The following is a 24,099-nucleotide window of genomic DNA, read 5'->3' as shown; positions in this document are numbered from 1 at the left end:
GCGGGTGAGGACGCTGCACGTGAGCTAGGACTGTTTATTAGAGCTGTATACTGAGGTGAAACAATCGCTACAGGGAAACGCAGTGCTGAGGAGGGATGGTGCAAAACGTATGATGGGACAAATCCTGTTCCCCGTAAGGCCACGTACCCATCGGGAACTCTGGAATCAGTCAATACGTTATTTCTGCAGATCATCTTCTCAAAGTGCCTCTGTAGTTACAGGCCCATCTGTTTCGGTATTTTAAACAATCCCCCTTTGACCACGGCATAATGAGACGTGTAACAGCTGCCGTACCCGTCATTCCCCACGGCTGGTACAGGTACCAGTAAGGAACCGCAGGCCGCGGTCTTCAGAAATGAGCGATCTGGGGAGACGAGATGCCTTGTGACCCTCTTCTGTTCAGAAAGTAACGTGTCTCTAACCTCTTGATAACTTGGAAACGTAGGCAGCCAAAAATCAGTAGTCATTTTTAAAAATCACGCCTTCGTGACTACTGGGATTTCAGGGGGCTGTTGGTCCCCCGGTTGTACCACACACGCTCAAAATGGAGCTGCCCAATCCCCTGTCGCAGGCACGGCTCTAAGGTCCCAACCTGAAGCTTGCCAGTAGCGGAGCTGTTACTGCTCTCAACTAGAGTTCCCCTCACGGAGTTGCTTCTGAGGTCATGCCTATAGTTCGGTTAAATAACTGGTACAGTGGCCTAAAAAAAAAGCTAAGTAGCACTTGTGCTGTAACACACTAACTTGCTAAGCTTTGGCATGCATGCCAGCGTCCATCACTAAGCGCGTGAAGAATTATCTAGCTAACAATAGTCTGCATTAGAGCTTTTGCCATCACCTATTTCCATGTAAGAGCTACTACAGAACTGACATGGGTGCTTTGCAGACCTTCCTAATGCTGTCAAAGAGAAAACAGTAACTCTCTGGACACATTCAGAGCTGTACTTTTAAGGCATAGAGGCTGACATTCAGGTTTCGGTATTCAGCTTTCTCAACCCCTCAGCATCTGAATTAAGGGCTAAAATTACGCGATTCTGACTTTTAGTAAGTGCAGCATCTGCTAGAAGTTCAATTTTGTGAGTGAGCATTTGTGATGTAAATAATTTACAGCAACAAGAGAGGCATTACGGCAAGCCTTGGCGAGGTGGGGGGGAAATTCAGATTTCAGTCAAGCAGTGCTCCTCATCAGGAGAGGCAATTGAGATACCCATTCTCTGGCACATTTTCTATGGCCGTGAGACACCTACCATCAGAGGCCAAGTTAAACTACCAGGTGAAAGAGAGTGTTATCTTCCCAAACAGACAGCAGACACACATGCTGCTGCAGCAATCCACCAGGGAGTAGGCAGGAAAGGGAAATTAAAGCTGACACACAATTAGAGTAAAGTGCGTCTGCGAGTCCTCCTGAAAGCCCATGGAAAGCAAATGGAAGTCAGGCAGAAGCTATTTCTAGGCAGAGTTTGGGGGTGAGAGAAGCAGAAATAGGCTTTTGCTAAGAACTAAATTCAGACCCTCCCAAGAATCCAAATTTAGTGTTTTAACAGTTCTCGTATCTGCTTGCTTTGTGCCAGCTCACACACACTAAGCTGCAGCCTGATTGCAGAAATGAAAGAAAATAAAAAAATCGGAAAAGGTTTCTCGCAATTAGCTTAGACAGACCTAAGGAGCTCTGCCTGACTTCCAACACAGGGAGCACTCTGGAATCTTAATGAAGTTAAAGACAGGCGGAGGGGCTCAGCACCTTTGGAAAATCAGCCCACTTATCTCCGTAGATGACACTGCCCTATCTTGTTAACATTGGCACTTGTCTTGTACGCAGCTGACAGCATAAACTAGCGGATGTTAAACTCGTTCATTGTGATGAGGCAGCGAGAGGGAAAATAACCTGAGGAAAGGGGGGAAGCAGGAATTCTGCTATCTTAGCCAGTCAGGAACTGCTAGATATATTCTGATACGTGCTGCTGAGGACTTTCCACTGGCTGCCTTCTCCAGCTTTGCAAAACCCTGCAAGCAAATAAAGAGAAGGTGAACATAGGAGCTGGGTACCACACAAAACACTGCATTATAGAGGTCAGTGGAGCAGATGAACTTGCAGGAATGGGACGAAAAAGGCTGGCCAGTCACATTGCATTAAGAGGCAAACAAAGCAGCCGTGTATGCAGTGAGGCAGGTGCCCCTTTCCCTCCTTCTCTCTATCATGAGGCAGAGGGAGGAAAGGAGGCCTCTTTTTATAATCTCAGTGCAGGGGCAGGGTTTCTGGTTGCCACCGTGGTGACTCCTGCCCCATCCAGATAATCAGACAAAACAAAACCATATCCAACCTACTTCCTTGTTGATCTGTTGACAGAGCATACAACTCCTTAGTTTTCCCAGTGGTTTTCATCTCAAAGGATCTTTACGTAAAGCAGTAACTGCACCTGCCACTGACACGCTGCCTCCTTGCTGGAGGAGCGTTACGGCTGCAAACAGCACCCACCCCCCTGCAGCGGGTTAGCGCAGGATGCAAGGAGGAACTCTTTAATTACCTTCAGAGAGAACTCTCAACCTCTAAGGGACATTTCTCTCTTCACTCAAGCCATCCCTCTGCTTGTCTCCCCCACGTGAAGCTAACACAGCCTGTTTATCACATACGGCCAGAGATTCTGGCTCTAACCGAGACCCCTGGGACCAGCCCTAGCATGTTTCTAGCTGATTCTGCAACAAGGGTCGCTGCTTCCCACTAAAGAGCCACAGGAAAATCCCTGTATGGGTCACTCAGTAAATGTGAGGGTTAAATGCTCTGCATTCAGTAAACTCCATGAGCTCTCTCATCCAGCCATTTATGCTGACACTGTAAAGGGGCACTCACCTAGAAGAGTTTCTCGTAGCACTTGTCACAGTGGACAATGTCCCGGTGGATGAATATTTTATCCAGAAGATCTCCCATTGCTTTGTGGCAAATTCCACACTGCCAAAGGGAAAACAAGGTGGTTGGACCATGCTGTAGTGACAGCACGGAGGGGGCAGAGAAATGAACAGTCTCTGTATCACTTTATAAAGGTGTGAGGATGCCAAAGCAGTGACCTAGTTTGAGGCTAAACTTTTCTACAACAGACAAATGCCACTGCAGGCTTCCTCCTCCCACACTCACCATTTCCACAAAGTTCACTTGTAAACTTTGCAAGGTTTGAGAGGTTCAGCAAGACCTGCACTGGGGCACAAAGGCCACAAATGAGCAAGTCTGCCACAAGGACAGGGACATGAGGAAAGAGGGTGCTGCTATTCTATCAGATGACAATAAAGAATTCTCCTTCTTCTAATATACATTTATTTGAGGAGCTGAAAAGCTTTTTGGGACACAACCAACACCTGTGACTGCATGACTTTTTTTGTCCTGATGTGAATGCAAGCATTTGGCACACACTATATACATTACTCTGAAAGTTTGAGGACAGAATTTGCACCAAGATTCCTCCTCCCCTCCTCCTCCTCCATTTCACAGCAGCACATAGAAGGCAGTCAGTAGTTAAGGTTCTTTTTTTTTTTTACCCTGAAACAGTATTCATGGCAGCAGATGTTAAGATGCTCTATTATGATCTTAGGGCAGTCTCGGATCTCACGGCTGCAGTAACTGCAAGCAGGTTCACTGGACCTGTGAAGGAACAGAGAGTGAATTCCTCTGTAACACAAGCTGGTTCCAGTCCCAGCACTGGTACCAGAGGTTTCTTACCTAACACCAGCACCGCTCTCCATGAGCTGCCTGCTTCTACATGTGTTTGACTGTGTCAAGTGACAGTACAGAGGGACAGGTGTTATCCCAGGGATGCAAAGACCGCAACAGCAGGGCAGTACAGATCTTTAAGTCAATGTCACTGTATTTTCCAAAGATCATTTACACTTCATGCTGTCATTTCAACAAACACATACCAATATTCTAAAAAAGCAAAACCTTAAAGTCATTTCTGTTTAACAGTTTGCTGAAACCTCCAAGGGCAGCCCCGAACTGTCCTACCTCTGTAGGGGAGCGCTGGACAGGTAGCTGTGGTGGCTGTAGGCTGCTCTCTCCAAGTCGGTCAAATCCACAAGGCTGCCACTGGAGATGGAAGGAAAAATCAGCACTTGACAGTGATATACGGGAAGAGCATCTCAGATGGAATCATTCACCTAAAGTCCTAACTGCAACATCCCAGCTGCCTGTTCCTTGGAGAGAAGGTTGGTCCTTCCTAACCAGCTCTGAAAAGGCATTTCCCTAATAGAGAGGGCCACGCTGATTGACAGAGCGGGGCTGTCAGCAGCACTGTCTCAATCTTTGCTGTATTCACGCTGCAGATTCTCCATAGGCGTGGCAGTTCCTGCTCCCTGCCCCACACCACAATCACTGTGCCTCAGGTCAGACCCAGAGCCGACTCTGGGCTCAGCCTGGCAGATAAGGTTTGCAAGGAGCAGGCACGTCCAAGGGCAAGCAGAGACAGCAAAGAGCTGGCGGCCCCAGCGCCTAACTTCAGAGCACTGAAAAAAAGTGTCTGGCTGCTGGTGTCCCCACAGGGAGAAGCAGGATGTGGGCAGCGTGGCTGGGAAACTGGGGCACGCACCCTGAAATGGAGCCCCTTCAAGCCTGAGGCCGAGGGAGGTGGCACAGGCACACAGCAGCCCTGCCCTGCAGGCTCTCCCACCCTGTCACCCTCTGTGCCGGGAGGAGCAGGGGGTGTGAGGAAGCCGGTGCTGTTAGTCCCACGCAAGGGTTTGTCAAATGCAGCTCAGGAGGGGGCTGAGAAGACCTAACAACCTTGCCAAAGCAAAGATACCGCTCCCTCTTGCTCTCTCTCTCCTCCAGTATGTTCCCAACCACGTGCTCCCACCCCGTTACTCCTTGCCAGCCATCAGATCCCTCTGTGAGCCAGGTCGTCTCATTAAAATGGCAGAAAAGGCAAGACTGGGTGGGCTGGGAGCAGGGACAAAAAGAGGGGGAGCAGGAGAGGAGGAGGGAGAGCAAGGGCTCCCCTGTCAGTGAGAGCCACGGCTGCCTTGGCTCTGCTGCCCATGGGCCCGCAGCATGCCGTCCAGCAGGTCTGGAGTTGGGACACGCACAGGCTGTGAGCCAGACGATAGGGACCAACATATTTTCCAGCTGCTAGATGAGATTGGCAAAATCCTGCGCTGGCTGCTGGACAGGCAACCTGTGAAATCCTGCCTCCAATACACTCATCAGTAAAACTCCTCCGGCCTCACTGGGGTCCTGATGTTTACATGTGGACCCTATAAATAGCAGCTATTTTCACTGCTTACTAAACTCCCAAATCCTGAACTATTATGCAGGAAAAGGCACGGAACACATCCTTTGTCTCACCTAGCTGAGCGTTCCCTCTCTGCGTTCTGTTTGCCTGTGTTTTTTAGACACTGCAGCAATACGCTTATCTTTGGTTGCTGACATCTGCTTTGCCGACCTATAGGAAAGGCTAGAGATTTATGGAGTCTGTAATCGGCTACCACAGTAATGCCAACACAGCACTGAGGGAGGATAAATGCCAGCAGGGAGGCATCAAACTGGGTGTTAACTGGCTGCCACGTCAATGTAAGCATGATGTACATAGGGCCAAATTCTGCTCTCAGTCACATTGGTGTCAATCTGGAGTAGCTTTACTTAGTTACCTTTGAGCAGAATACAAAAGACCAAAGATTTAAGCTTCAAAAATGGCATCTTTTAACTTCTTCTAACTCATAAGTAACTTTTTTGAGTGAGAACCCTCAACCTCCACGTTTTTCTCAGATTCCAATCATTTGTTTACGTGTGCAAATGCACAGTGAAGCCTGACAGTGCCAAATACGCAGCCTAAAAAACTGCAGTGTAGTGTTTTCATCCCGTCACCCACCTTAGAGGCCAACCCACTTAGAGGGGAGTTTACCCCTCCACTAGAAGTTGTGGGACAGAGGTCCTCCTGTCACCGCAACGGGACTAGACAGCCCAGTGGATTGCAGAGATATCCGTCTGGGTCCCTAAAGCAGCACTGCTGCCTTAGCAAAACTCTCTGCCCACCCAATTTAATAATCCCTCCAGGGCTAATTAGCTCAGGCACAATGGCATGCTGACGCAGTGCTAACTGTTCCAGCTCAGGAGCTTGCTTGGTGTGTGTTAGCTGGCAAAGCCATACGCTGTTGCTTTGCACACGTATGTAGACACATGACTGTCTCTGGACACTCCTCATACCTGCCATAGCGTGGGGAGGCCAATAACTCGCTGCTGTTCACGTACTCCTTCACAAAGAGGACCCCTTTTCTAGGAATGGATGGAAACAGAATGAGAAGCATTTGCATTAGAAAAGACTGGAGCTAATGAGACAGGGACCACATGTGTGCACTTGGACATGTAATGCCTGCACGAAAAGGCACAGAGTGAGATGCTGTTGTTCTTGAATAAATACTGAATATCAAGCATTGTTGCTAAATAACACCTAATATACCCCTCTAATTAACCCACCAAAACAAATCAAGTTAATTAAAAAGAATGGGATGGATAATATAACTCTCTCATCCAGTTATCCCCTGTTTTGCAAGGATAAGTCTTTTTCAAATCTTGTCAGGATTATGCACACAATAAGTATTTAGAGAGCTTGTGGTTCTGCCCATTAACATTAAAACCCTACTGGCACAGCACTACTTACAGTGACTGTTTTGTCGCTGGAATATCTCCAGCATTTTCATCCATTATAAATTGCTACTGGTTTGTTTTGGGGATGTTTTTGCTTACAGATCTGACCTTTCTTGCATATTCCTCCCTCTTTAAAATTCTGATTTCAAAACGACATGCCCCCATCTGTCTGTCTGTCTACAGCTCTGTCGCAGATCGAGGGGAGACACTGTGCCCACCACCTCTCTTCCCAGAGCCATGAAATGAACTAATCAGGCTCTTTCTCCATGGTGCATTTTCGTTGCTGCCTATAAGCTACGATTAATCCTCTCTTCCTATATGAGCAAACTAAGGCATGTCACAGCTAAGGAACAAAAAGCAAAGCTTTTTTTTTAACTTAGCATAGACACCTCCCATGTCAAGTGTTTCAGATGAGAGTCTCCTACTTAGACAGTGGTTAGCAAAGCCAGGAGGACCCAACTATTGCCCATCAAAGCCTACGCTGACCTCTCACCACTTTGAAACCCCTCTCCAAATCGTGTAAAACTGTGCAGCAGTTTTCACCTCTGAGGTGGAGCCTGTGGAAACCACAAATCCCAGAATACAGCTCTGAGTCGACAGCTGCACCGTGATGGGATGTTATCTTCTGTAATACATGACAGATCCTGGTCCTGTGCCAGCCCCACTGAAATCTGATACACTTGCTGTGTGTAGGCTGCTCACTTGCTCACAACTGACAACAAGGCAAAGAGTCTTCCAAGAGCCCCACACCTGTGATGAGCGTGTATGGCACGAGGAGCTCCATCGTGTCCCTCCAGCTACAATGTGTTATGGAGGATTCATGATTTTTCCAGGCTAAAGAGGAAAGACGCAACTCATACAGTGAGCTACATCCTGGTCTCTAAAAAAGGGCACCTGGAGAAAAGTACCCAGCCCATCTCTCCCTTTTGGGTGGCTCTGGCCACGATGGCAATGTCTGTGCTCTTAGCCAGAAGTGGCTGAGAAATGTCCCGTGGCCCAGATGCCAAGCAGCAAAGCCTGGCTTGCCTTCACCAAACAGGATGGCTGCATGCAAAACCTGTATCGCAGCGGGAGGATCATGACCACCCATTGCTCTTTACCCGGCAATGCTGGAATCGGGCTGGCACCCAGAGGCCGCTGGGCTGTTGTGTGGTAAGGTGGCAATCGGACTGCAGATCCTCTCACTTGAACTTGAGAGAAGCCTGGTGAGATAGAGAAAAGTCTATGGGCACTGGAAGCATGAGCCATGACATGATCCAAGCTGGCAGCCAAGAAAAGACCTCCCACTACTGTTAGGAGGGTGCAGTATTAAGGCCCTTAACCCCACAGATTAATTCATCTTTATCACAGACCAAAAAGGCTCTTTTCTCTTTTTACATCTGCCACATAACAGTACTACTTCCCTGGAGAAGTGATTTAGAAAAGTATCATTTATAGGGCCATGGGAGAAAAAGATCAAAGAAGATCTTCAAATAAGCACAGACCATAAGTGAATCATGTAGCCTGAATGGGAGCAGCTATGGAGAGAAATGGCACACAACATATTGCAGGAGAGGAGGAGACGGGGACATATTTGGCCAAAGTCCAACATAACTATCCCCAGCATAACCATCCCCAATTTAATAATTTCAAAAGCTGCAGAAGGGAGAAGGTGGCAAAACTACGGCTACTAAAATGTCTTCGGAAAGCAGCTCTGCCTATCCACTCTGCAATGTTAAGTTTGCCTTGCAGGGATGAAGCTGATCTTGCCTGGAGCCAGTCCTGGGCTGTCCCAAGGATCTTGTGCCTCCCGTTCACACCCACAACATACTCCCCTTTACAGATCCAACACTCAGACCTATGCTGGTGCCTCCATACAGTGTCAGACCGCATGTGGATGGACTGACACCGCCATGAAGGACTGCAGAAAGCCCAGGGTAATGGTATTCCATATTGGATACCTCCTACCCCTTCCAACAGCCTTGTTCTGGGACCAGTTCAGTCATTTACTCATTGACATTCTGGAGATAGTGATCCTCTCTCTCGACATCTCTCTTTGCTTTTAGATCTCTTTTTTCCTGTAGCCTCTGCAAAGGCCAATTTCTGGTCAAGGGAGGGTAGCCAGGAACCAGCCCTTCATTCTCCTGTCACTCTGTTCTGGCACCCCACATGGTGAAAAATCTTCAGAGACCAGAGGTGGACGTATCACAGACCCTGTGCTGGGTAGCTTTTGCTAGGAATGGTTTAAGAGTAGTTCTGTGCCTCTAGATGACACATCCACTCCCTGGAAACCATTCATCTGTCTTTCAGCTCCTGGCTTTGCTTCCTAGCTTCTCTTCCACAGCAGTTTCACGGAGGTTTCCCTCACAACCATCGAGACTACCCATTTACCTGGTGCTGTTATAGTTTAAGCTGTCCATGTAGAATGGCACCCTGTGGCTTCTCTGGGAAATGGACATGGTGGTATCTCTGGGAAAGGAGTCGTGGCTATGAAAGGAAGTGATACAATCTCAAGCACTGAACTTGAGCATGTGAGGGATTCTCACAAGTGGTGAGAATCTTGGCTAAATGTCTCCCTGCTTAGCATCAAAATCACCCACGCACCACAGCCATCCACGCAAGACAGCACCGCTGCACATGCTTAGATCCAGAGAATTAGTAAGAAGTGGGTCAGGAAACTCCAGATACTGAATAAATGGAGCAGTGGGGTGTTCTTTGGGTTAACAAGTCTGGATCCCACCCTTTGACTTCTTACCGTCCGGCTGTGGGGTTAAATTCACAGTGCCCCCTGGCACTAGCGCTGTCATATCTGCTGTTCCTAGGGCTGCTTCTCCCATCATAAACTCGCCCTTCGTAATCTGGGGTAGGTCTGGCAAGGAAGCACAAAGCCCTGATTACGTTGTACCAGGAGTTACTGGAGTCCCCACATTGGCTAACTAACATTTTGTCTCAGCAGTCACTATCGTGATGCATTCTCCCTTTGCTCTGCCCATTTCACCTGTGCTGGTTCTGCAGCTGCAGCATGCATACAAGGCCCTGAGGCTAGGAAAGCAGACTCAAAATCTAACGCTTGAGAGTAAAGCCGAAGCAGTTCATAAATGGCTATATCTTCAGTATTGTTTCCTTTCCCAGCGCCCACCAAAACCACCACTGCACCATCTGCACGTGTGAACTTCTGACCAGCTGGCCCATCTGGGCATCAGACCTGCACATTTTCACTTTTCCAAGACAGAACTCGTTATCGGAATGGCTTTAACCTGTGGGCAGAGCTCAGGCTCTTTCCATAGAGAAAATGAGCTTATAGCTTATGGTCATTCTTTTCTCGCACGTGCCCTGGGGCACAGATTATGTTTTTATTGTATATCAGCACTTTGATCCTGCTTAAAGCTTCAGGCAACTGTATAACTTAATGTTAAACAATGCTGAAAAACACTGTAAATCAATGCTGCATTAAAGAGAGAAAGAGGGACAGGCTAAGCTCATCGTAAGATGAGGAAAACCCTGCTCTGGGCAAGACATGCATTTGGGCTGTGATATAAACCCAAGGGCAGGAATGGAGCGCGAGTTTCTTGCACTGCAGAGAGACATGTCAGCATCACACAGTGCCGGGGGGTGACAACAGGCTATGAAGTACAATAAAGGTCTGCCCCATTTTTTTCTAGTCCTAGTCTACAAATGCCTCCAAACGCAAATGAGAGCTTTGTGACACCAACTTTCTGGAAAATGCTAAAAGAGGTGAAGGCTCCATTCAGATCACATGAATGTAGATGTATATATAAATAGTAGTTGTAAGTGTACAACTCTTCTCTTATGTCATTGAGGGTCATGAGAAATAAAAACCAGATTGCTCCTGAATCATCATCTCTGCAGTTACAGAGGAGAAGCAGATGTGGTCTCTACACATCTGTCAGGTTTCCAGGCAGCGTGTAGGTGGTCTGAACACAACCTGCCAAGCTCTCCGGTGTTACAGAGCAATTATCAACTCAGATCTCCTGAATCCCTTCTTCAGCCCTTCAGGTCCAAAAATGATCTTGTTCCATTAATACAATGGAACAATGTGTTACTGGCAATACTGTTGCTCCCTCTGAGAACAAAATCCTGTTCTCGCTTCTTGATGCAGTGATCATACAACCTGGACCAGAGTTTCTGCCAAATATTTCTGTGCCAGCAGCTTTCCTTGTCTCTGCATCCCATCCCCAAACCCTTACCTTCTGGTGCTGAATACTTGGCTGTCTACATAGGATGGTATCCTGTGACTGGGTGCTGACACGCTGGTGTTAAAAGGCTGGCGGTCCACGTACAGTGGCATGGGATGCTGGGTCTCATATGCACTGAGAGCACTCTCTTTTGAGCTGAAGTTAGACCTGCTAAAAAATTAGAGCCAATTTGACCATAAAGCCAGTGACTGTATTTGCTATGACCAGCTCACACAGGTGTTCAGAATTTGCCGAGGCTGGATCATGCCTCTTTCTACTGGCAATAAGGAAAACCTGGGACACCATGCTGTTAATAGGTTCTTAAGGTCAGGGGAAACGGCAGAGGCCTATACTACTTCCCCTCATGAGCTGAATTCCCAGCACAATGAAATGCTGCAAAATTCAGCGGTCGTCTAAGTTAATTTGTTAACTGAAATGAATATCGATAACCATATGTGGGTGGAATCCTAAACCTAATATTCCTTTTGTCAGTATCATGTAATTAGCATACACTGGGCAAATTTACATAGGTCCAGGACTTCAGCCAGGTTTGTATCAAGAAGAAGGAGTGGCAAAGGATGAGGATTTGAGAGCCAGTGACGGGGAGAAACAAAGGGATAGTCCCACTGTACCTGGCTCCCACTGGGTTAGGCTCTTTGTCTCTCCAGTCTCCTGGGCTCTCATGGTGACTTTCTGTGGTGGGGCAGGTTTGTTCTTCATAAGCCGGAGTGATCCTGGTCAGGGAGGAAAAAGCCTGTTAGCAGCTTTAGCACTTGTGTCTAAACCTGTCCACTGCGGTGAGTACATGCAGTAACATCATGATTATGTTGGTTTCTGAACTGAGTAAATGCAGTAACATCATGATTATGTTGGTTTCTGAATTCACTAGCCAAGAAATGAGCATTTGTAATGCCTTTGAACAGGGAGAACACAAGATGTGCGAGATAGCAGTAAAGCATGCCCCGTCCCCTGGCTCCGTACCTTTCCCGGCATGGGTCAGATTCATTTGCACATTGGGTCTCTGGAGGAGTGATGCTGCTTTCTCTAGGTAGAGCACTGGGCCTGCCAAGACAGAAGACCATTATAGTCTGCAGAAGTGCCACTGCGCATAGAATTACTGTAGGATGTAGATGCAACCCCTGGTGAATCTCCTGCCTCAAGAAAAGTACAATATCCCTGCATGGGAATATGCCAGATAATCCAAAGAGATGTGAAAAAAACCAGAGGGAAAATACAGATCTCTTAAAAAATAAGGCTGAAAGGAAAGAAAAATAAAGCTCCTGATGAGCCCAAGTTACCTGTTTATTCTTTCCGAACTTGACATTTTAACTCTGGTCATTTAGTTATGACCGTTATGGGTTATCCAGTACCTCTACGTTACATTTCAGACTGCTAAGAGCATGAGCTGGCCTCATTTGGGTACCATCTCAGAAGTGTATCCACTAGATAAACCCACTGCAGAGCCACCCTGGATTTACACCTGTCTACATTAATCTAGGGAAAGTTTGTTCACTTTTTCTATCTGGTTTTATATGTTTGTGCACACCAACCCCTCTAGGAATTCTGATACCCGGTAGAAAATCTGAAACTGGCTTGGATTCCTGCATCAAAACTGCATTTAATTAGACTAAGAAATTAATTCTCAAAATGCTTTCAAAGATCCTACCCTGAAACATTGAGGTTGATGAAAGAGGAGGCAGCCCTTACACTTTACACTTTACTTGCTACTAGTTGAGGGCTTCCCTTCACCAGCGTTAATTCGATCCCTGCAAGTTCACCAAGGGGGTAAGCCAGAAAACGATGGGTACTGACACCCAAGTGAAAGCAAGATCAATTTATTTTGATTCTTTTGCAACACAGGTAGATACCTTAAATTCTTACTTCTGGCAAAACACTAATGTTCACTGAGCTATAGATTCCCATTCAGGTTGGGATGTTCTAAGTGCCTAAAGAAGACGTGTTTGTCCAGGAGCTCAGGCTCAAAATCAATTTACTGAAAAGAGCAGGAGATAACTCCCAAGTCCTCCAGTGGAGTGATGCTGCAGAAGCACTCCTGACTGCTCCCTTGGTAAGTCTGATCCAAAGTCACTGCACCTGGAAGCACTAGACTCTCAGATCAGGACTCTGCATTTCTCTCGGTAACTTGGTAAGCTTGAGGGCTTATCCAAAGGAAGTCCGTGGACTGGGGGCACAGACGGGGTTTTATCCATCTTGGTCACTTTGCTGGGGGGTACGGGAGAGAAAGGGGAAGGTTTCTCCCTGCAACTTTTTTCTTCAGCAGTCTAACTTCCACTCACGTCCCTGGGGACTGGGAACAGCTCCTTCTGCCTCCCTGCGTGATGAAGAACTACAATTTGGAGTATTTGTGGTACATCCAGGATAGCTCCATTTGTCAGAAGAACCCAGGAAGACAGGACACTGACGCCATTGCTCTCTCGCTGTTGCTTTTCCCAGCGCCCCTTCCTGAGCTCCCTCCTCCACAGTCCTCACTAACCACACACTCTGCTGTCCCACCGCTCACTATGTATCTCCATGCACTCATGAAGAAAGCTCAGCTTGGTGACTCCTAACCCCAAACACAGCATCCTCTGTCCCTTCTCCAGAACCACCTGCAGTAAATTCCCCATGTTCTCTCATCAGAAAAAGCAAGCCCATTATTTCTCTTGCCTTCTTGAAGTGACTTCTTCACTCTGCACACAGGGCGATATCCCCTTGTTAATGTCCATGCTCCCACTAGCGCTGTCCTTGGAGCACGGCATGGACCTGGGGGAGAAGAGCAGTCTGGTTTTCAAGTTGATTTGAAGAACGGGTTGCTCACTGAAACACATGCATAAGGAAGCCCAATTTGACCAAGAGCCTCAACTCTTCAAATTTAGGGGGAAAATACAGACAAAAGCAAAGAAATCAGTCCACAAAGTCCTTCCATTTGGACATTTAGCCCTGCACTGTTTTGCACGAGGCAGGCTGAAGGCACCGAGACAGCCACCGCAAACCCAGTGGAGTCACAGGTCAGTGGGAAGGCAAATGGTCCTGTGTCAGGGTGACCAGAGTACAGCCTGAGACCTGACGCTGACTGGGTAAGTTCGGAAATGAGACCCAGCGTTACCACGGAGGTGTTACCCCATGCCAGATTAGGTTGCTTATTGGCATACGTCTCTAAGAGGCAGTCTCTGCTTCCAAATTTAAGGTCTAGGCAGCAACTCCTGGCAGTCCAGCTAGACAGTGTTTGATGCCTCCAGCTAACGAGGATGTTTTCTCCCAGGCTTTCATATAAAACCATGGTAAAAGGTTCACTCAGTAGAAGCAGCACTAGAATCAGGCACAAAAGGGGAGCCTGGGAGAAGATTTTATCAGCATATGTGTGTGGGGGAAGACACACAAGGAATTAACCCTCATCCTACAGGAAAAGGCAGGGAGGGTAATTATCCGATTCCTTACCTAGTCATGCTGAGTTCATGTTCAGCATGTTCCTTCGACCTGGGAGTCTCTGGGTGGACATCATGGTCAGGAGGTTCTTGTCCCTTCTCAGTATGGTTGTTTGAGTCCAAAAACCTAAAATAAAGACCTGTGCTTAAGGCAGTGGAGAAAAAACATGCTGGGGTGTTTAGACATCCATTCCCTAGACAGGAGCCATCAGGCAGGGAGCAGGAGTCACTGTTTGGCCAGAGCTATTCCAAACTGCCCTGGTACCAGATCTGACAGGAATCATGTGTACAAATCCCATTCTAGCTTGCAGGATCGCAGCTAAAGGCCTTTCATCTGAGATTGTCGCAGAAGGAAAGAGTTAGGCACAGGAGAAAGCACTCGTGTCAGAATTCCTCGGACTGACAGATGCTTTTAACACCTCAGGACACACTCATGCATGATTTTGCAGCATTCATAAATGCTTGGACAGTACTTGCTGAGATCTCTGGGCAGCAGAAGCTACTGCCTGCCACTGTAGTACCAAGGGAACTATGCTGATGCCAAAGGACCTAAGTCACATGCTGTCAGTGCAGAAACTGTCTCTTGGGCTTCACACACGGTGTGAGTCTCTCTCATCCAACTGGCTTTTTCCATCGGTATGGGTGGGATTGCCTGCTGTAATGTGCCATTATAAAGCCCTCACTCCTGGGTGCAAAGCAGAGGAGCTGTTCTGTGGTCTCAGTTACACTGGGAACAGAATAAGACAAAGAATTACGAAGTGAATAGATACTGTGGGTGAATCCTACTGACCACTTACCCTTCTTGGATCAGCTCTGGTTTATAGTCATCTGAGGCCCGCGTGCTCTCGTGCCCCCTTTCTCTAGGGGTGTTCCCCTCTTTGAAATCTTGGGAAGACCTGGCAAAGGAAAAGAAACCCCACTCGTGGCTGGCAGGCACAAACGCCTGAAAGGTCAGTTCAGCGCACACTAAGAAGAAAGAAAGTCACAAGGCTTTGGTGGAAGATATTCCAAGGGCTAAGCTGTAACCAGCACAATGAAGCACTGACTTCAGCACGGCACAAAGCACTGCTTAACTGCTTGGAATTCCATGGATGGGTCAAGCAGCAACATTTTCACACGCTGAAATTAGTTCTTTAAAATACCAGTCCAAACTATGTTTTCTCTAGACAAACATGCTGCTTTCTAGCATGAAAGTAGACTTACAGGGTATTGGATTATTTACTGTGGCTATATCATACATCAGGATGTGTATGCCAGGAGAGGCATCACATCTGATACAGTGTCTGATAATACCTGAGGCTGAATTTGAAATGTTCCTCCCTGTCCAATACTCTGAAGGTTTTTTTGTAGCCAGACTCACTCATTCAGTGTATCCAATGATACCACTCAACACAGCTTCATCTCCCCTTGCCTTTCTAGCTCAGACTCCCTTTTCTCAAGATGCACGTTGACTTTGCACTGGGCCTTTGAAGTAACGATGCTGCTGTCTCTCAGAGAAGAGTTGGACCTACTGGAGAAGGAGTCATGCCAGCATACAGAGGTGGACTCTGAGGGAATTGCTTGGGAAATGGCTGCATCGGAGCTGTGCTTTATGAGACTCAATGCTCAACAGATCCGTTTAGCTCTGCCTTTTCCCCTGGAACGGAAGGGCCATCGGGAGCTTTCTGCCTGACAATACTGCTCCAGACAAGGAGTATTAGCCAAGGAAACCTGACCTAAGTCATGCCAGCAAGGAAGGATGGTGAAGACATGGATGTCCGAACAACGTTTGACTGGGGAGAAATGCGGCCTATTCCTAGTCCTGCTGCTAATTCAGGATGCAATTCAGCCATCCATGTACAGTCAGCATCTGAAATAGGCATTCAATGGAGATGTCTAAAAGGGGTGGGATAAAGTATTCAGCATTTCTAGAAGGATCTTTTTTTTTTCCTCACCTGTGGCAATAGAGGGAGTCTGAACAACTACTGCAGAGCAAAACCTCTCTTTCCTCAGCAGACTCCTGATGGGGGAGTCAAGTGACTCCTCCCTCACTGCAAGTTTTTTGGCTCATTGGGTTTCTGTTTGCTTATCTAGTGGGATAGGAACCCTTCCAGGGGAGCACTGTGGCTGCCTCCCCTAAGGTTTTAGGGCATACAGTGCTGTAGAAGTGATGATGATGATAGTTGTTTGGCTGTTTTTCCTGTGAGTTTTGAGAGACCTTTGCCATCTCTGCACTAGGGTGCAAAATCCAAAGTACTCAAAAGCTGTACCAGTCCATGCAAATGGACTCCCAGGAGTGCACCCCAATTGTCCTACTGCCCAGCTCATATCTGGCTCTGTACCTTGGCCTTCTCCCTGCAGAAGGCAAGGGAGAAGAAGTGGGTGATGCACACTCATATCCCGCCCCAGGACTGGTACAGGATGCAGCAGACATCCCTGTCCAGACTCATAAACACAGGACAAGTGGAGTCGGAGGGAGATCAGAGCTGAACCGTGCCACATGCAGCAAGGCTAGGGGCTGCTGGGAAGAAATGGGGAAATGTAACTGCATTTGCTGTGTGGTTAGTCTTCAGTGAACACGGTAGGAAATTTACTACTTCAGTGGATGCTGGAGAGAGCAGCAGTTTAGAGCTGCTTAGACAAATGGTCCTTATGCTTTTGTTCTTGTGCTCGATATCGTGCAATCAGTATTTCCAAGGCTTTCAACAATGAGAAAGAACACATTAGCAAACATGGGGTTAGCACCCCAGGTCCTTACGTCACTTCATTCCTGCAAGGCTTGCTGTATGCTGGGACCTCAGGACTCGTGTATCTGCTCTCTCGGGTGCTGCTTCTCTCCTCGTAGCCCAGGACAGATCTGATAACCAAAGAACGGCCCATTACATCTTTAACAACTGGCACATGAATCATTGCACTAGTGAATACTGTCTGCTCACCAGGCAAGGCTTGTGTCAATCTCTACCATTCGCTGTCCCGCACCAGCATTTTTCTCTAGGGACCACATTTAGACTACAGTTGCATTTCAGTGTATTTCAGCGGCCTTTCAGCTCCCTTGCTGCCACTCCAGCATCACTGTAGCATTTCACTGGATTATCAGCGAATGAAAAAGTAGTGACTGAACCCCACCAAGCACACAAGCACCAAGAGGAAAAAAAGAGCTGGGGTGCTTGGCTCATATCAAAGATGGAGGAGAGATGCAATGCAAACCTCTTGGTTTATTTTGCAAGCTGCGCTTTAAACCTCAGCACAGTCGCCTTCATCCTTGGGACAAAAGCTGTGAAAAGAAGCCTCTTTCTGTGCCTGTCCATTCAGATTTCCCTTAATCCTCAGTATTACTCGTATGCCCACTAAATTAACCCCACTCTTACCCTTTAAAGGAATATTCTGTCCCCTCCACATGCACATGGGCTCTCTCAGTAGGAGGAGAAGGGACATCAGACTGCAAGCTAGACCTGTCAAAAACAGGAAGGAATCTACAGCTTGATAGTTTGCCAAAGGCTTCAAGGGGGACTTATATGAAATAACAACACTGCACTTTATATAAGACCAGGGAACAGAAAGTAATTTTCTCAGAGAACTGATTTGCCTTCAGAAAAAACATTTACACTATCTCTAATCAAGAAGAATAGAGGCTGTTAGTGGAACTAATGCAGCTACTTGGCCTCAATTCACACATGTCTTGGCTGGACACATGTCTTTTCTGGCCTGTCACAGGATCATGCACCTGGGACAAAGCACAGTATCAATAACTTTGGGGAAGACGTTCCTACATTACTAGCAGCAGCTCTAGGTCTTGGGTTTTATACCATCCTACTGGGAACCTTGTGATCCTCCTCATCTCAGCTGGGAGGTTTGAAGACAACATTTTCTCACCTCAAGTCCTTTGGTAGGCCAATACATGGAGTCAAGTCCCAAAATAATGGACTACAGTAAGTGAAGAAAGCAGCTTCAGTGAGATTAGTGTGTTTGGTGTCAACAGCAGCAATTCTTTCCTGACTCTGCACCTCTGACATTGTCAGGGGAGCAAGCACGCTCTAAAAAGCATGTGGAATGAAGGCACTTTTGAGATCAATGCTAAAAGCAACGATAAAGCTGCTGTACCTGCTCCCAGGCTGCTTCTGTAGAAGGAAGTTGGTATGTAACAGTGAACAGAAAGAACGCTGTTCCCACTGTTTAGCCACCTAGGATTTTCTGGCTCCCCTTGCTTTGTTGCCCAATTTGGATTCTGCTTCCAACTCTACTCTGGACGAGTTACTTATTCTCCCCCCCTCCCCCGTCTGCCCTCTGCGAGCAGCACTGTGAGTACCAGCACCAGGCCCTGACCTTGCAGGTTCAGACTTTGCATCATCTGGGTAGCGAGAGGTCTCATACTGATGGTGCAGCTTGTCTGTAGCATCTGCAGGTCCGTCCCTGCAACCAGAGTTGGACCTGGTAAGAGAGGGAGTTTCGTGGGTCACAGAAGGAAGCTTAGCAAATTGGAGAACAGAGCAAGAAGCAAAAATATCAAACATGAGATTTTCCTGTCTCAAACATAACATCATTTCCTCCTTCCTGCTTAGCTCGGTAAATTTCCTGCAGCAGACCTGAAGGGCAGAGACACAAATCCAACCAACTCACGCTAGTGCAAGGAAAGAAGCTGAAAGATCTCAGTCCATTTTGAGCTGGTGGATCAGGTCCACCCCTCCTTGCAAGTGCATGCAAGCGCTGCTCCCAGAACATATTTGTTAGGGCAGTACTAGGACAGGAAAAGACTCCTCTCACTCTTAAATCGAGAAGAAAAAGTGAATTTTACACTGTTAATAGGTTTACACGTACTTTGGTGGGTAGAATCCATTGCTGGCTTCTGCATGTTCAGGATAACTGAAAAGGAGAGACACCAACTTTAGAAAGCATCTTTGGTTTGGTTTAGGTAATGTTCTACAATTATTTTCTTATGCATTTAATAAAAGAGAGAGGAGGAAATCCCTAAAACTTCCCAGAGATGATCCTCAGTATATTTCTACAGAAAAAATGGCAAGAAACTTTGGGGAAATTCAGTGCGTATGAAGTACAAAGGAGCATTTAGTAACTCTGAACATCATCAACATATGACAGATGCCAGTGGTATGGGGTCATCTGGAAATTCAAGCCAGGACTCTTCCAAAAACAGTGGGATGTCCTACAGCCCACAGCTGCAACACAGGCACCTCCATCTGCACGCACAGAAGGGCAGGAATGGCCCTGACATCCTCTGCCTTGTCTCAGGGGAGCTGACAAAATGGGGAACTTCAGGTGTTTAGATCCAAAACCGTATGTTTCTGTTTTCTTGTTTCCAGGCTGTGGGCAGTGAACAGCCCATGAGTGAACAGCTCTCACTGAACTTCTCCTCTTCTGCATACCACAGGAGCAATACCTTTCCTTCCTCACTTCCACTTTCTCGGGCAGGCAGAAGCACAGCCACTGCTCTTCGCAGTTGCAACCTTTCTTGATTTGTGAATCTCTAATTTTTTTTCCAGCGAGGGTGCAGACTCCCCAGAAAAGCTGTGAAACAGACTGCCATAGAGACTGCCACATGCTGCCATGGAACAGGCAGGAGCTGAGTTGTTTTAGTCGCCTTCAGTGGATCGCTGAGAAGTACCCTCAGACTCAACTCAGAGGTTTCTGGACCAAATTAAACCAGTGTTTTCTAGAGCGGGAGGTGTGCCTCCAGCAAGGGCCACTGGCAGCGGTGAAGAGCAGCAAAGTGTGGAGCCCGAGCTAAGGAGATCCACTGGCTATCAGCTTGGTTGTGTGCCAGAAACGCTGGTGCCCACGGGAGGGGCAGGATCCTGCCAAGGACAGGTCCTGGAAGGCTGGGGGCAGGTGATTCTCATACACACAAAAGGCAAGCAGAGCCGTGATGGTGGATTTCATCTGGGCATTTGGAGACAACAACCAGCTCAGCTACAGTGCGGTGCCTGTGGTTATGGGATCTTTAACTACTTTCCACAATACCTTAGAGTCAGGACACAGCTTTTCCTCGCCACTGAACCTTTCGGTTTGCCAGACAGTTTACAGGCTGTGCAATTTCCTTTTGTGTTTGGGGTTTGGTTTGGTTTTGCTTTTTTTAGGGGCTTTCTTGTTGCAAAAGTGACTAGGTAGGTGGAGGTTGGAGGCCTAGAGAGACATTGAGTGGGAACCTCTCTATACTGTAAAAAAAAAATAAAAATTACATTCCAGAATTGGTTTACATTTGGGAATAAACCCGGAAAAATGCAGAAATGACCCACAAAAGTGATTGTTTTTTATATTATGGAAACAAAAGAAAAAAACTGGAACAAAATATCAAACAATTTTATTGAAGAGGGTAGCGTTTTCTTTTTTCCCTCCTTCTTAAATAAAATATTAGAGAAACTGCTGCAGTTCTGCAAAGCACAGATTGAACTGTGTTTTTCCATCAGTAAATATCCATTCAGAGTTTCCAGACAGCTCAAGAGCAGCAGTTTATGATTTGCACAATGTTCAAGTCAATAAAGGAATTTCACACTAACTCTACCTTCCATTCGTGGAAGCCACGGTTGCTCTGGGGGCCAGTTCATCCCATGGGAACGGCTCAGACTTTTCCTTCAGAGGTTTGTCACTAGAAAAAGGAAAATGCCCGTGAAATATGACCTGACAGCATTGATATTGTATCATCCTAGAACAGCCTACTAACATTTAGTTAGGAGGAGCACAAAATGGGGCTAGCTCAATATATCGGGACAGTAAGGGCCAACCTTCCGAGTACAGTGGGCCTGACTGCAGTTCATGGGTTACTTAGAGAGATGTGTTGCTCCCTGCAGTGAGGGACTGCTAACCCCTTTGCTCGGCTGAGCGTAAGTACCCTACAACAGTTGCTCTCTCTCTGCTCATGGGCCAGAAAGGCCTTCCTACAGGTCCACCAGCCGGACCCTACACCCATCCTTCACTCCCCCAGACCTGTCAAGCTGTCCATCTGTCTCCTTCCTTCCCTGCCAATTACTCTCTCTGCAGTTTTAGGTGGCTTAAGTAATGAGGCATCCTCTAATTTCTCTGAGAGACTGCCTCACAATTAGGAGCAGCTACGTGACCCAAATGACTCCAAGCACAATGAGCGCGTTGTAATCAGGCTGTCCCTGCAATGACATACAAGGATATATTTATGGGCCTCAGTTGAATGACCATGACAATAGTCCAGCCTCTACCTTTTCTCAAGCACTCTAGACTTTGCTTCAGCCTGAGATATTGGTTTGGGAACATTTCTAGCTTTATCTTCACTGATGGAGGTGGAGAGTGAGTTGCAATTAACTGTATATGCAACAGAAACTCATTTGGTGAATCCAAGCCTTCTACAGGTGCTTAAGCACAACAGAGCGAAAGGTGAGGCCACATGTACAACTCCGCCTACTGCAGTCTAGACACAGCCAAAAATTCAGAGTGGTAACACTGAGAACAAAAAGAGCCCTGCTAATATGGGGTATGTTTTAAAAATCTGAAATGCTCCTGTGTACAGTCCAGAGGATAAAGACTACTGGTCATAAGCGTACAAAGAGGGAGTGATCTCTCTCAGGAGGGCCAGAAGCTTCCCTGCCCTGAATTGCAAGTCCCCTGTCTCACCTGTGCAGCTACACAGTGTCAGAGCTCTGCCCCTTAACGTGTCCAGCACCTGTACCCATGCCTTTAGGTTCACAATCAGTTCCTTCTTTCTTAGGTTTTCCTCCATAAAAGAGAGCTTTTTACACTTTCCCATTGTTCAGCCACCCCTTCAGACTTTCTACAGGGTGCAGAGGACCAGAACCAATGTTAGCAGGAGCCACCAGCAACTGAAGTTCAACACATCCGTTGTAGGTGGAAGAAGCTCCCCAGGGAACGGCAGTGGGAGGGCAATTGGAGCGGTGTAATTAAAAAAAAAAAAAAGAAAAAGAAAAGAAATGCATGAAGTAGGCTCTTTAGGGACTGAGCCAGAGAGGAGAACCCTTGAGGGAGGTGAAGGAAGAGTAGAGAAAACTGACAAGTTGCAGCCTAGCCAGCAGATGATGCTCTTGGAGTGCAGCCCAGGACCATAACTGGAAAGATCCCATCTGTTTGAGACCACTAGCAGGTATATACTATTTCTGAGCAAAAAGCAGGGTTACGCCTTATGTTCCGCAGCACAGATCAGCCTTTCTTAACTTCCTACCCGTTCCCATGCTGTGACACAGTTTCAGATGAGGATTTCCCATTAGGGGCCCGTCTGTTTTCACCATTTCTGCAAGCAAAACAGCAAGAACGGTTAGGTAGGGAGATGAGGGGTCACAACGTGAGGCATAGGAACTGTACGGCAAAGTGCTTGTTGGAAGTGTGCTACGTACAGTGCAGGGACTGGATTAAAATTAAAGCCTGATCAGTTTAGGTCTGCAGTTTTTGGGCTCATATTCTCATCAGAAAGGACTGAGTAATGTTCAAGCTGTGGGAGGTCCACAGCTTCCATCTGGGTGTATTTCCTCCCAGATTGCTAACGCTTTTGTAAAGTGCTGCTTTCTTAGATTCCCTATGCTATAGCATTTATTGTTCCATGACTGCACTGTGTCCAGAACAATCATGTATCTGGGAAAATACCACCAAGCAGAGCCAAACTCTCCACTGCAGCATGCCCCTTGCTATCCTTAGTGGAGCTTTAGGATGATGCAGGGCCAACAGACCTACCTGATTTCAGTAGAAGTAGAGGTTGTCTCTGAAGTTTCACTCAAGGATGTGGTTGGTTGGCTCTTACTGCTTGTTTCAGGGCTGCAAGAGAAGGCAAAGAAAAAAGCTGTCATTCCTGAACAAACCAGCTCCCCACTGCAGTTGGCCAAAATTTTCCTGCATTGAAGTGTTCCTTTCTGTGAATAAATAAAATGGAAAACAAACATCACTGTTTTCAATACATTGACTTACAAAGTTGTCTTTTCAGAAGCAATTTTTAAATTAAAAACACTGATATTGCCAGGAATATCTACCTTCTGCCAATGATACACAAAGAACAAAAATAACAGAACAAGGTCAGTAACCAAAGCGCTGTTTGCAGTGCTGTGGAAAACCATCTCAACATTTGTTATGCTACAGTCGTGAATTCAATCAAACAGACAAAGTTGAAAGTAACTGAAAATTATTCCCCTACACATATTTGGCGAGAAAGAGTTCAGCATGTTTGGTTTTTTCCTTTCAGGTTTTGTGCACTTCTATCAGGATGTTATCAGATCCTTGCAGGACTTAACATGGATTTCAGACATCAAACCTTTTTAAAACAGCTGCCTGCATCTAAGAAAAGTCTCCCATGTACAAGGCTGACAAATTTGCTTCATTTCACCTCCCAGAGGGGTGCCCACAGAAGTCTCTGACCTACATGTGGGCTGATACAGCCACAAAAGATGTCCAAGACATCCTGGCTGTGCTATAAAACTTACCTGGAGGGAGACACTGCTGTTGTCTTTGGCTCATTCCAGGAAGACCCAGCAGTGGTTTTTCTTAGCCCATTAGTACTGACAAAAAAAAAAAAAGAAAAAAAAAGTAACAAAGCATTAAAGACAGAAGATTTTTTTAGGTGCCTTCTCCTGTGGGGGGACACATCCTGCTTTCTGGCCCACAGCTCTTGTGTCTGCTTCCTGGGCAGTGAGGCCAAACCCTGCTGTGCAAGGACTCACACACGCAGTTGTCCCTGTGCACTGTTGCACTGATTGGACTACTATCTGCCTTTCTGCTGAAAGGCTCGGTCTTTAGAAACTGGCTTTTCCTATTTAACACAGCTGGAGCTGTTTCTATCCCCAGTGCTTGAGTTTGCACTAAAAACCAACTTCCCCAAATGTATAGATTAAAGCTCAGTGCATTCACAAAATTGATTTCACTATGTGCACGTGTGTAATATGCGAGGAAGGGAGGGTAACTGCTTCCCAGCCTTGCCT

The 24,099-nt window shown here is 46.9% G+C and overlaps 1 protein-coding gene across 12 annotated transcripts in view; it reads right to left on the bottom strand.

The window, feature by feature from the left end:
* Positions 1-20: 20 nt before the first annotated feature.
* ZNF185 (zinc finger protein 185 with LIM domain) overlaps positions 21-24,099 on the bottom strand; it is a 57,288-nt gene continuing 33,209 nt past the window's right edge. For 7 of the 12 annotated variants that reach the window (XM_076347499.1, XM_076347498.1, XM_076347496.1 and 4 more), the window contains 22 exons: positions 23,605-23,679; positions 22,865-22,945; positions 22,359-22,427; positions 20,718-20,801; positions 19,019-19,063; positions 18,527-18,631; positions 17,572-17,655; positions 16,962-17,060; positions 15,022-15,120; positions 14,238-14,351; positions 13,467-13,562; positions 11,781-11,861; positions 11,432-11,533; positions 10,812-10,970; positions 9,359-9,472; positions 8,995-9,090; positions 7,725-7,826; positions 6,184-6,252; positions 3,991-4,071; positions 3,528-3,630; positions 2,848-2,946; positions 21-2,003 (listed from right to left, as the gene is read on the bottom strand). In XM_076347499.1, coding sequence (XP_076203614.1) covers positions 2,848-2,946; positions 3,528-3,630; positions 3,991-4,071; positions 6,184-6,252; positions 7,725-7,826; positions 8,995-9,090; positions 9,359-9,472; positions 10,812-10,970; positions 11,432-11,533; positions 11,781-11,861; positions 13,467-13,562; positions 14,238-14,351; positions 15,022-15,120; positions 16,962-17,060; positions 17,572-17,655; positions 18,527-18,631; positions 19,019-19,063; positions 20,718-20,801; positions 22,359-22,427; positions 22,865-22,945; positions 23,605-23,679 — 1,957 coding nt within the window. In that variant the 3' untranslated portion in view covers positions 21-2,003. The remainder of the gene's footprint in view (positions 2,004-2,847; positions 2,947-3,527; positions 3,631-3,990; positions 4,072-6,183; positions 6,253-7,724; positions 7,827-8,994; positions 9,091-9,358; positions 9,473-10,811; positions 10,971-11,431; positions 11,534-11,780; positions 11,862-13,466; positions 13,563-14,237; positions 14,352-15,021; positions 15,121-16,961; positions 17,061-17,571; positions 17,656-18,526; positions 18,632-19,018; positions 19,064-20,717; positions 20,802-22,358; positions 22,428-22,864; positions 22,946-23,604; positions 23,680-24,099) is intronic. The other 5 variants (XM_076347500.1, XM_076347503.1, XM_076347501.1 and 2 more) reach the window with 5 other exon arrangements.

The sequence above is a fragment of the Aptenodytes patagonicus genome, chromosome 9 (genome assembly GCF_965638725.1).
Source record: "Aptenodytes patagonicus chromosome 9, bAptPat1.pri.cur, whole genome shotgun sequence".
Classification (NCBI taxonomy): Eukaryota; Metazoa; Chordata; class Aves; order Sphenisciformes; family Spheniscidae; genus Aptenodytes; species Aptenodytes patagonicus.
The sequence above is the reverse complement of the archived record's forward strand: the minus strand, read 5'-3'. Positions and strand labels throughout refer to the sequence as shown.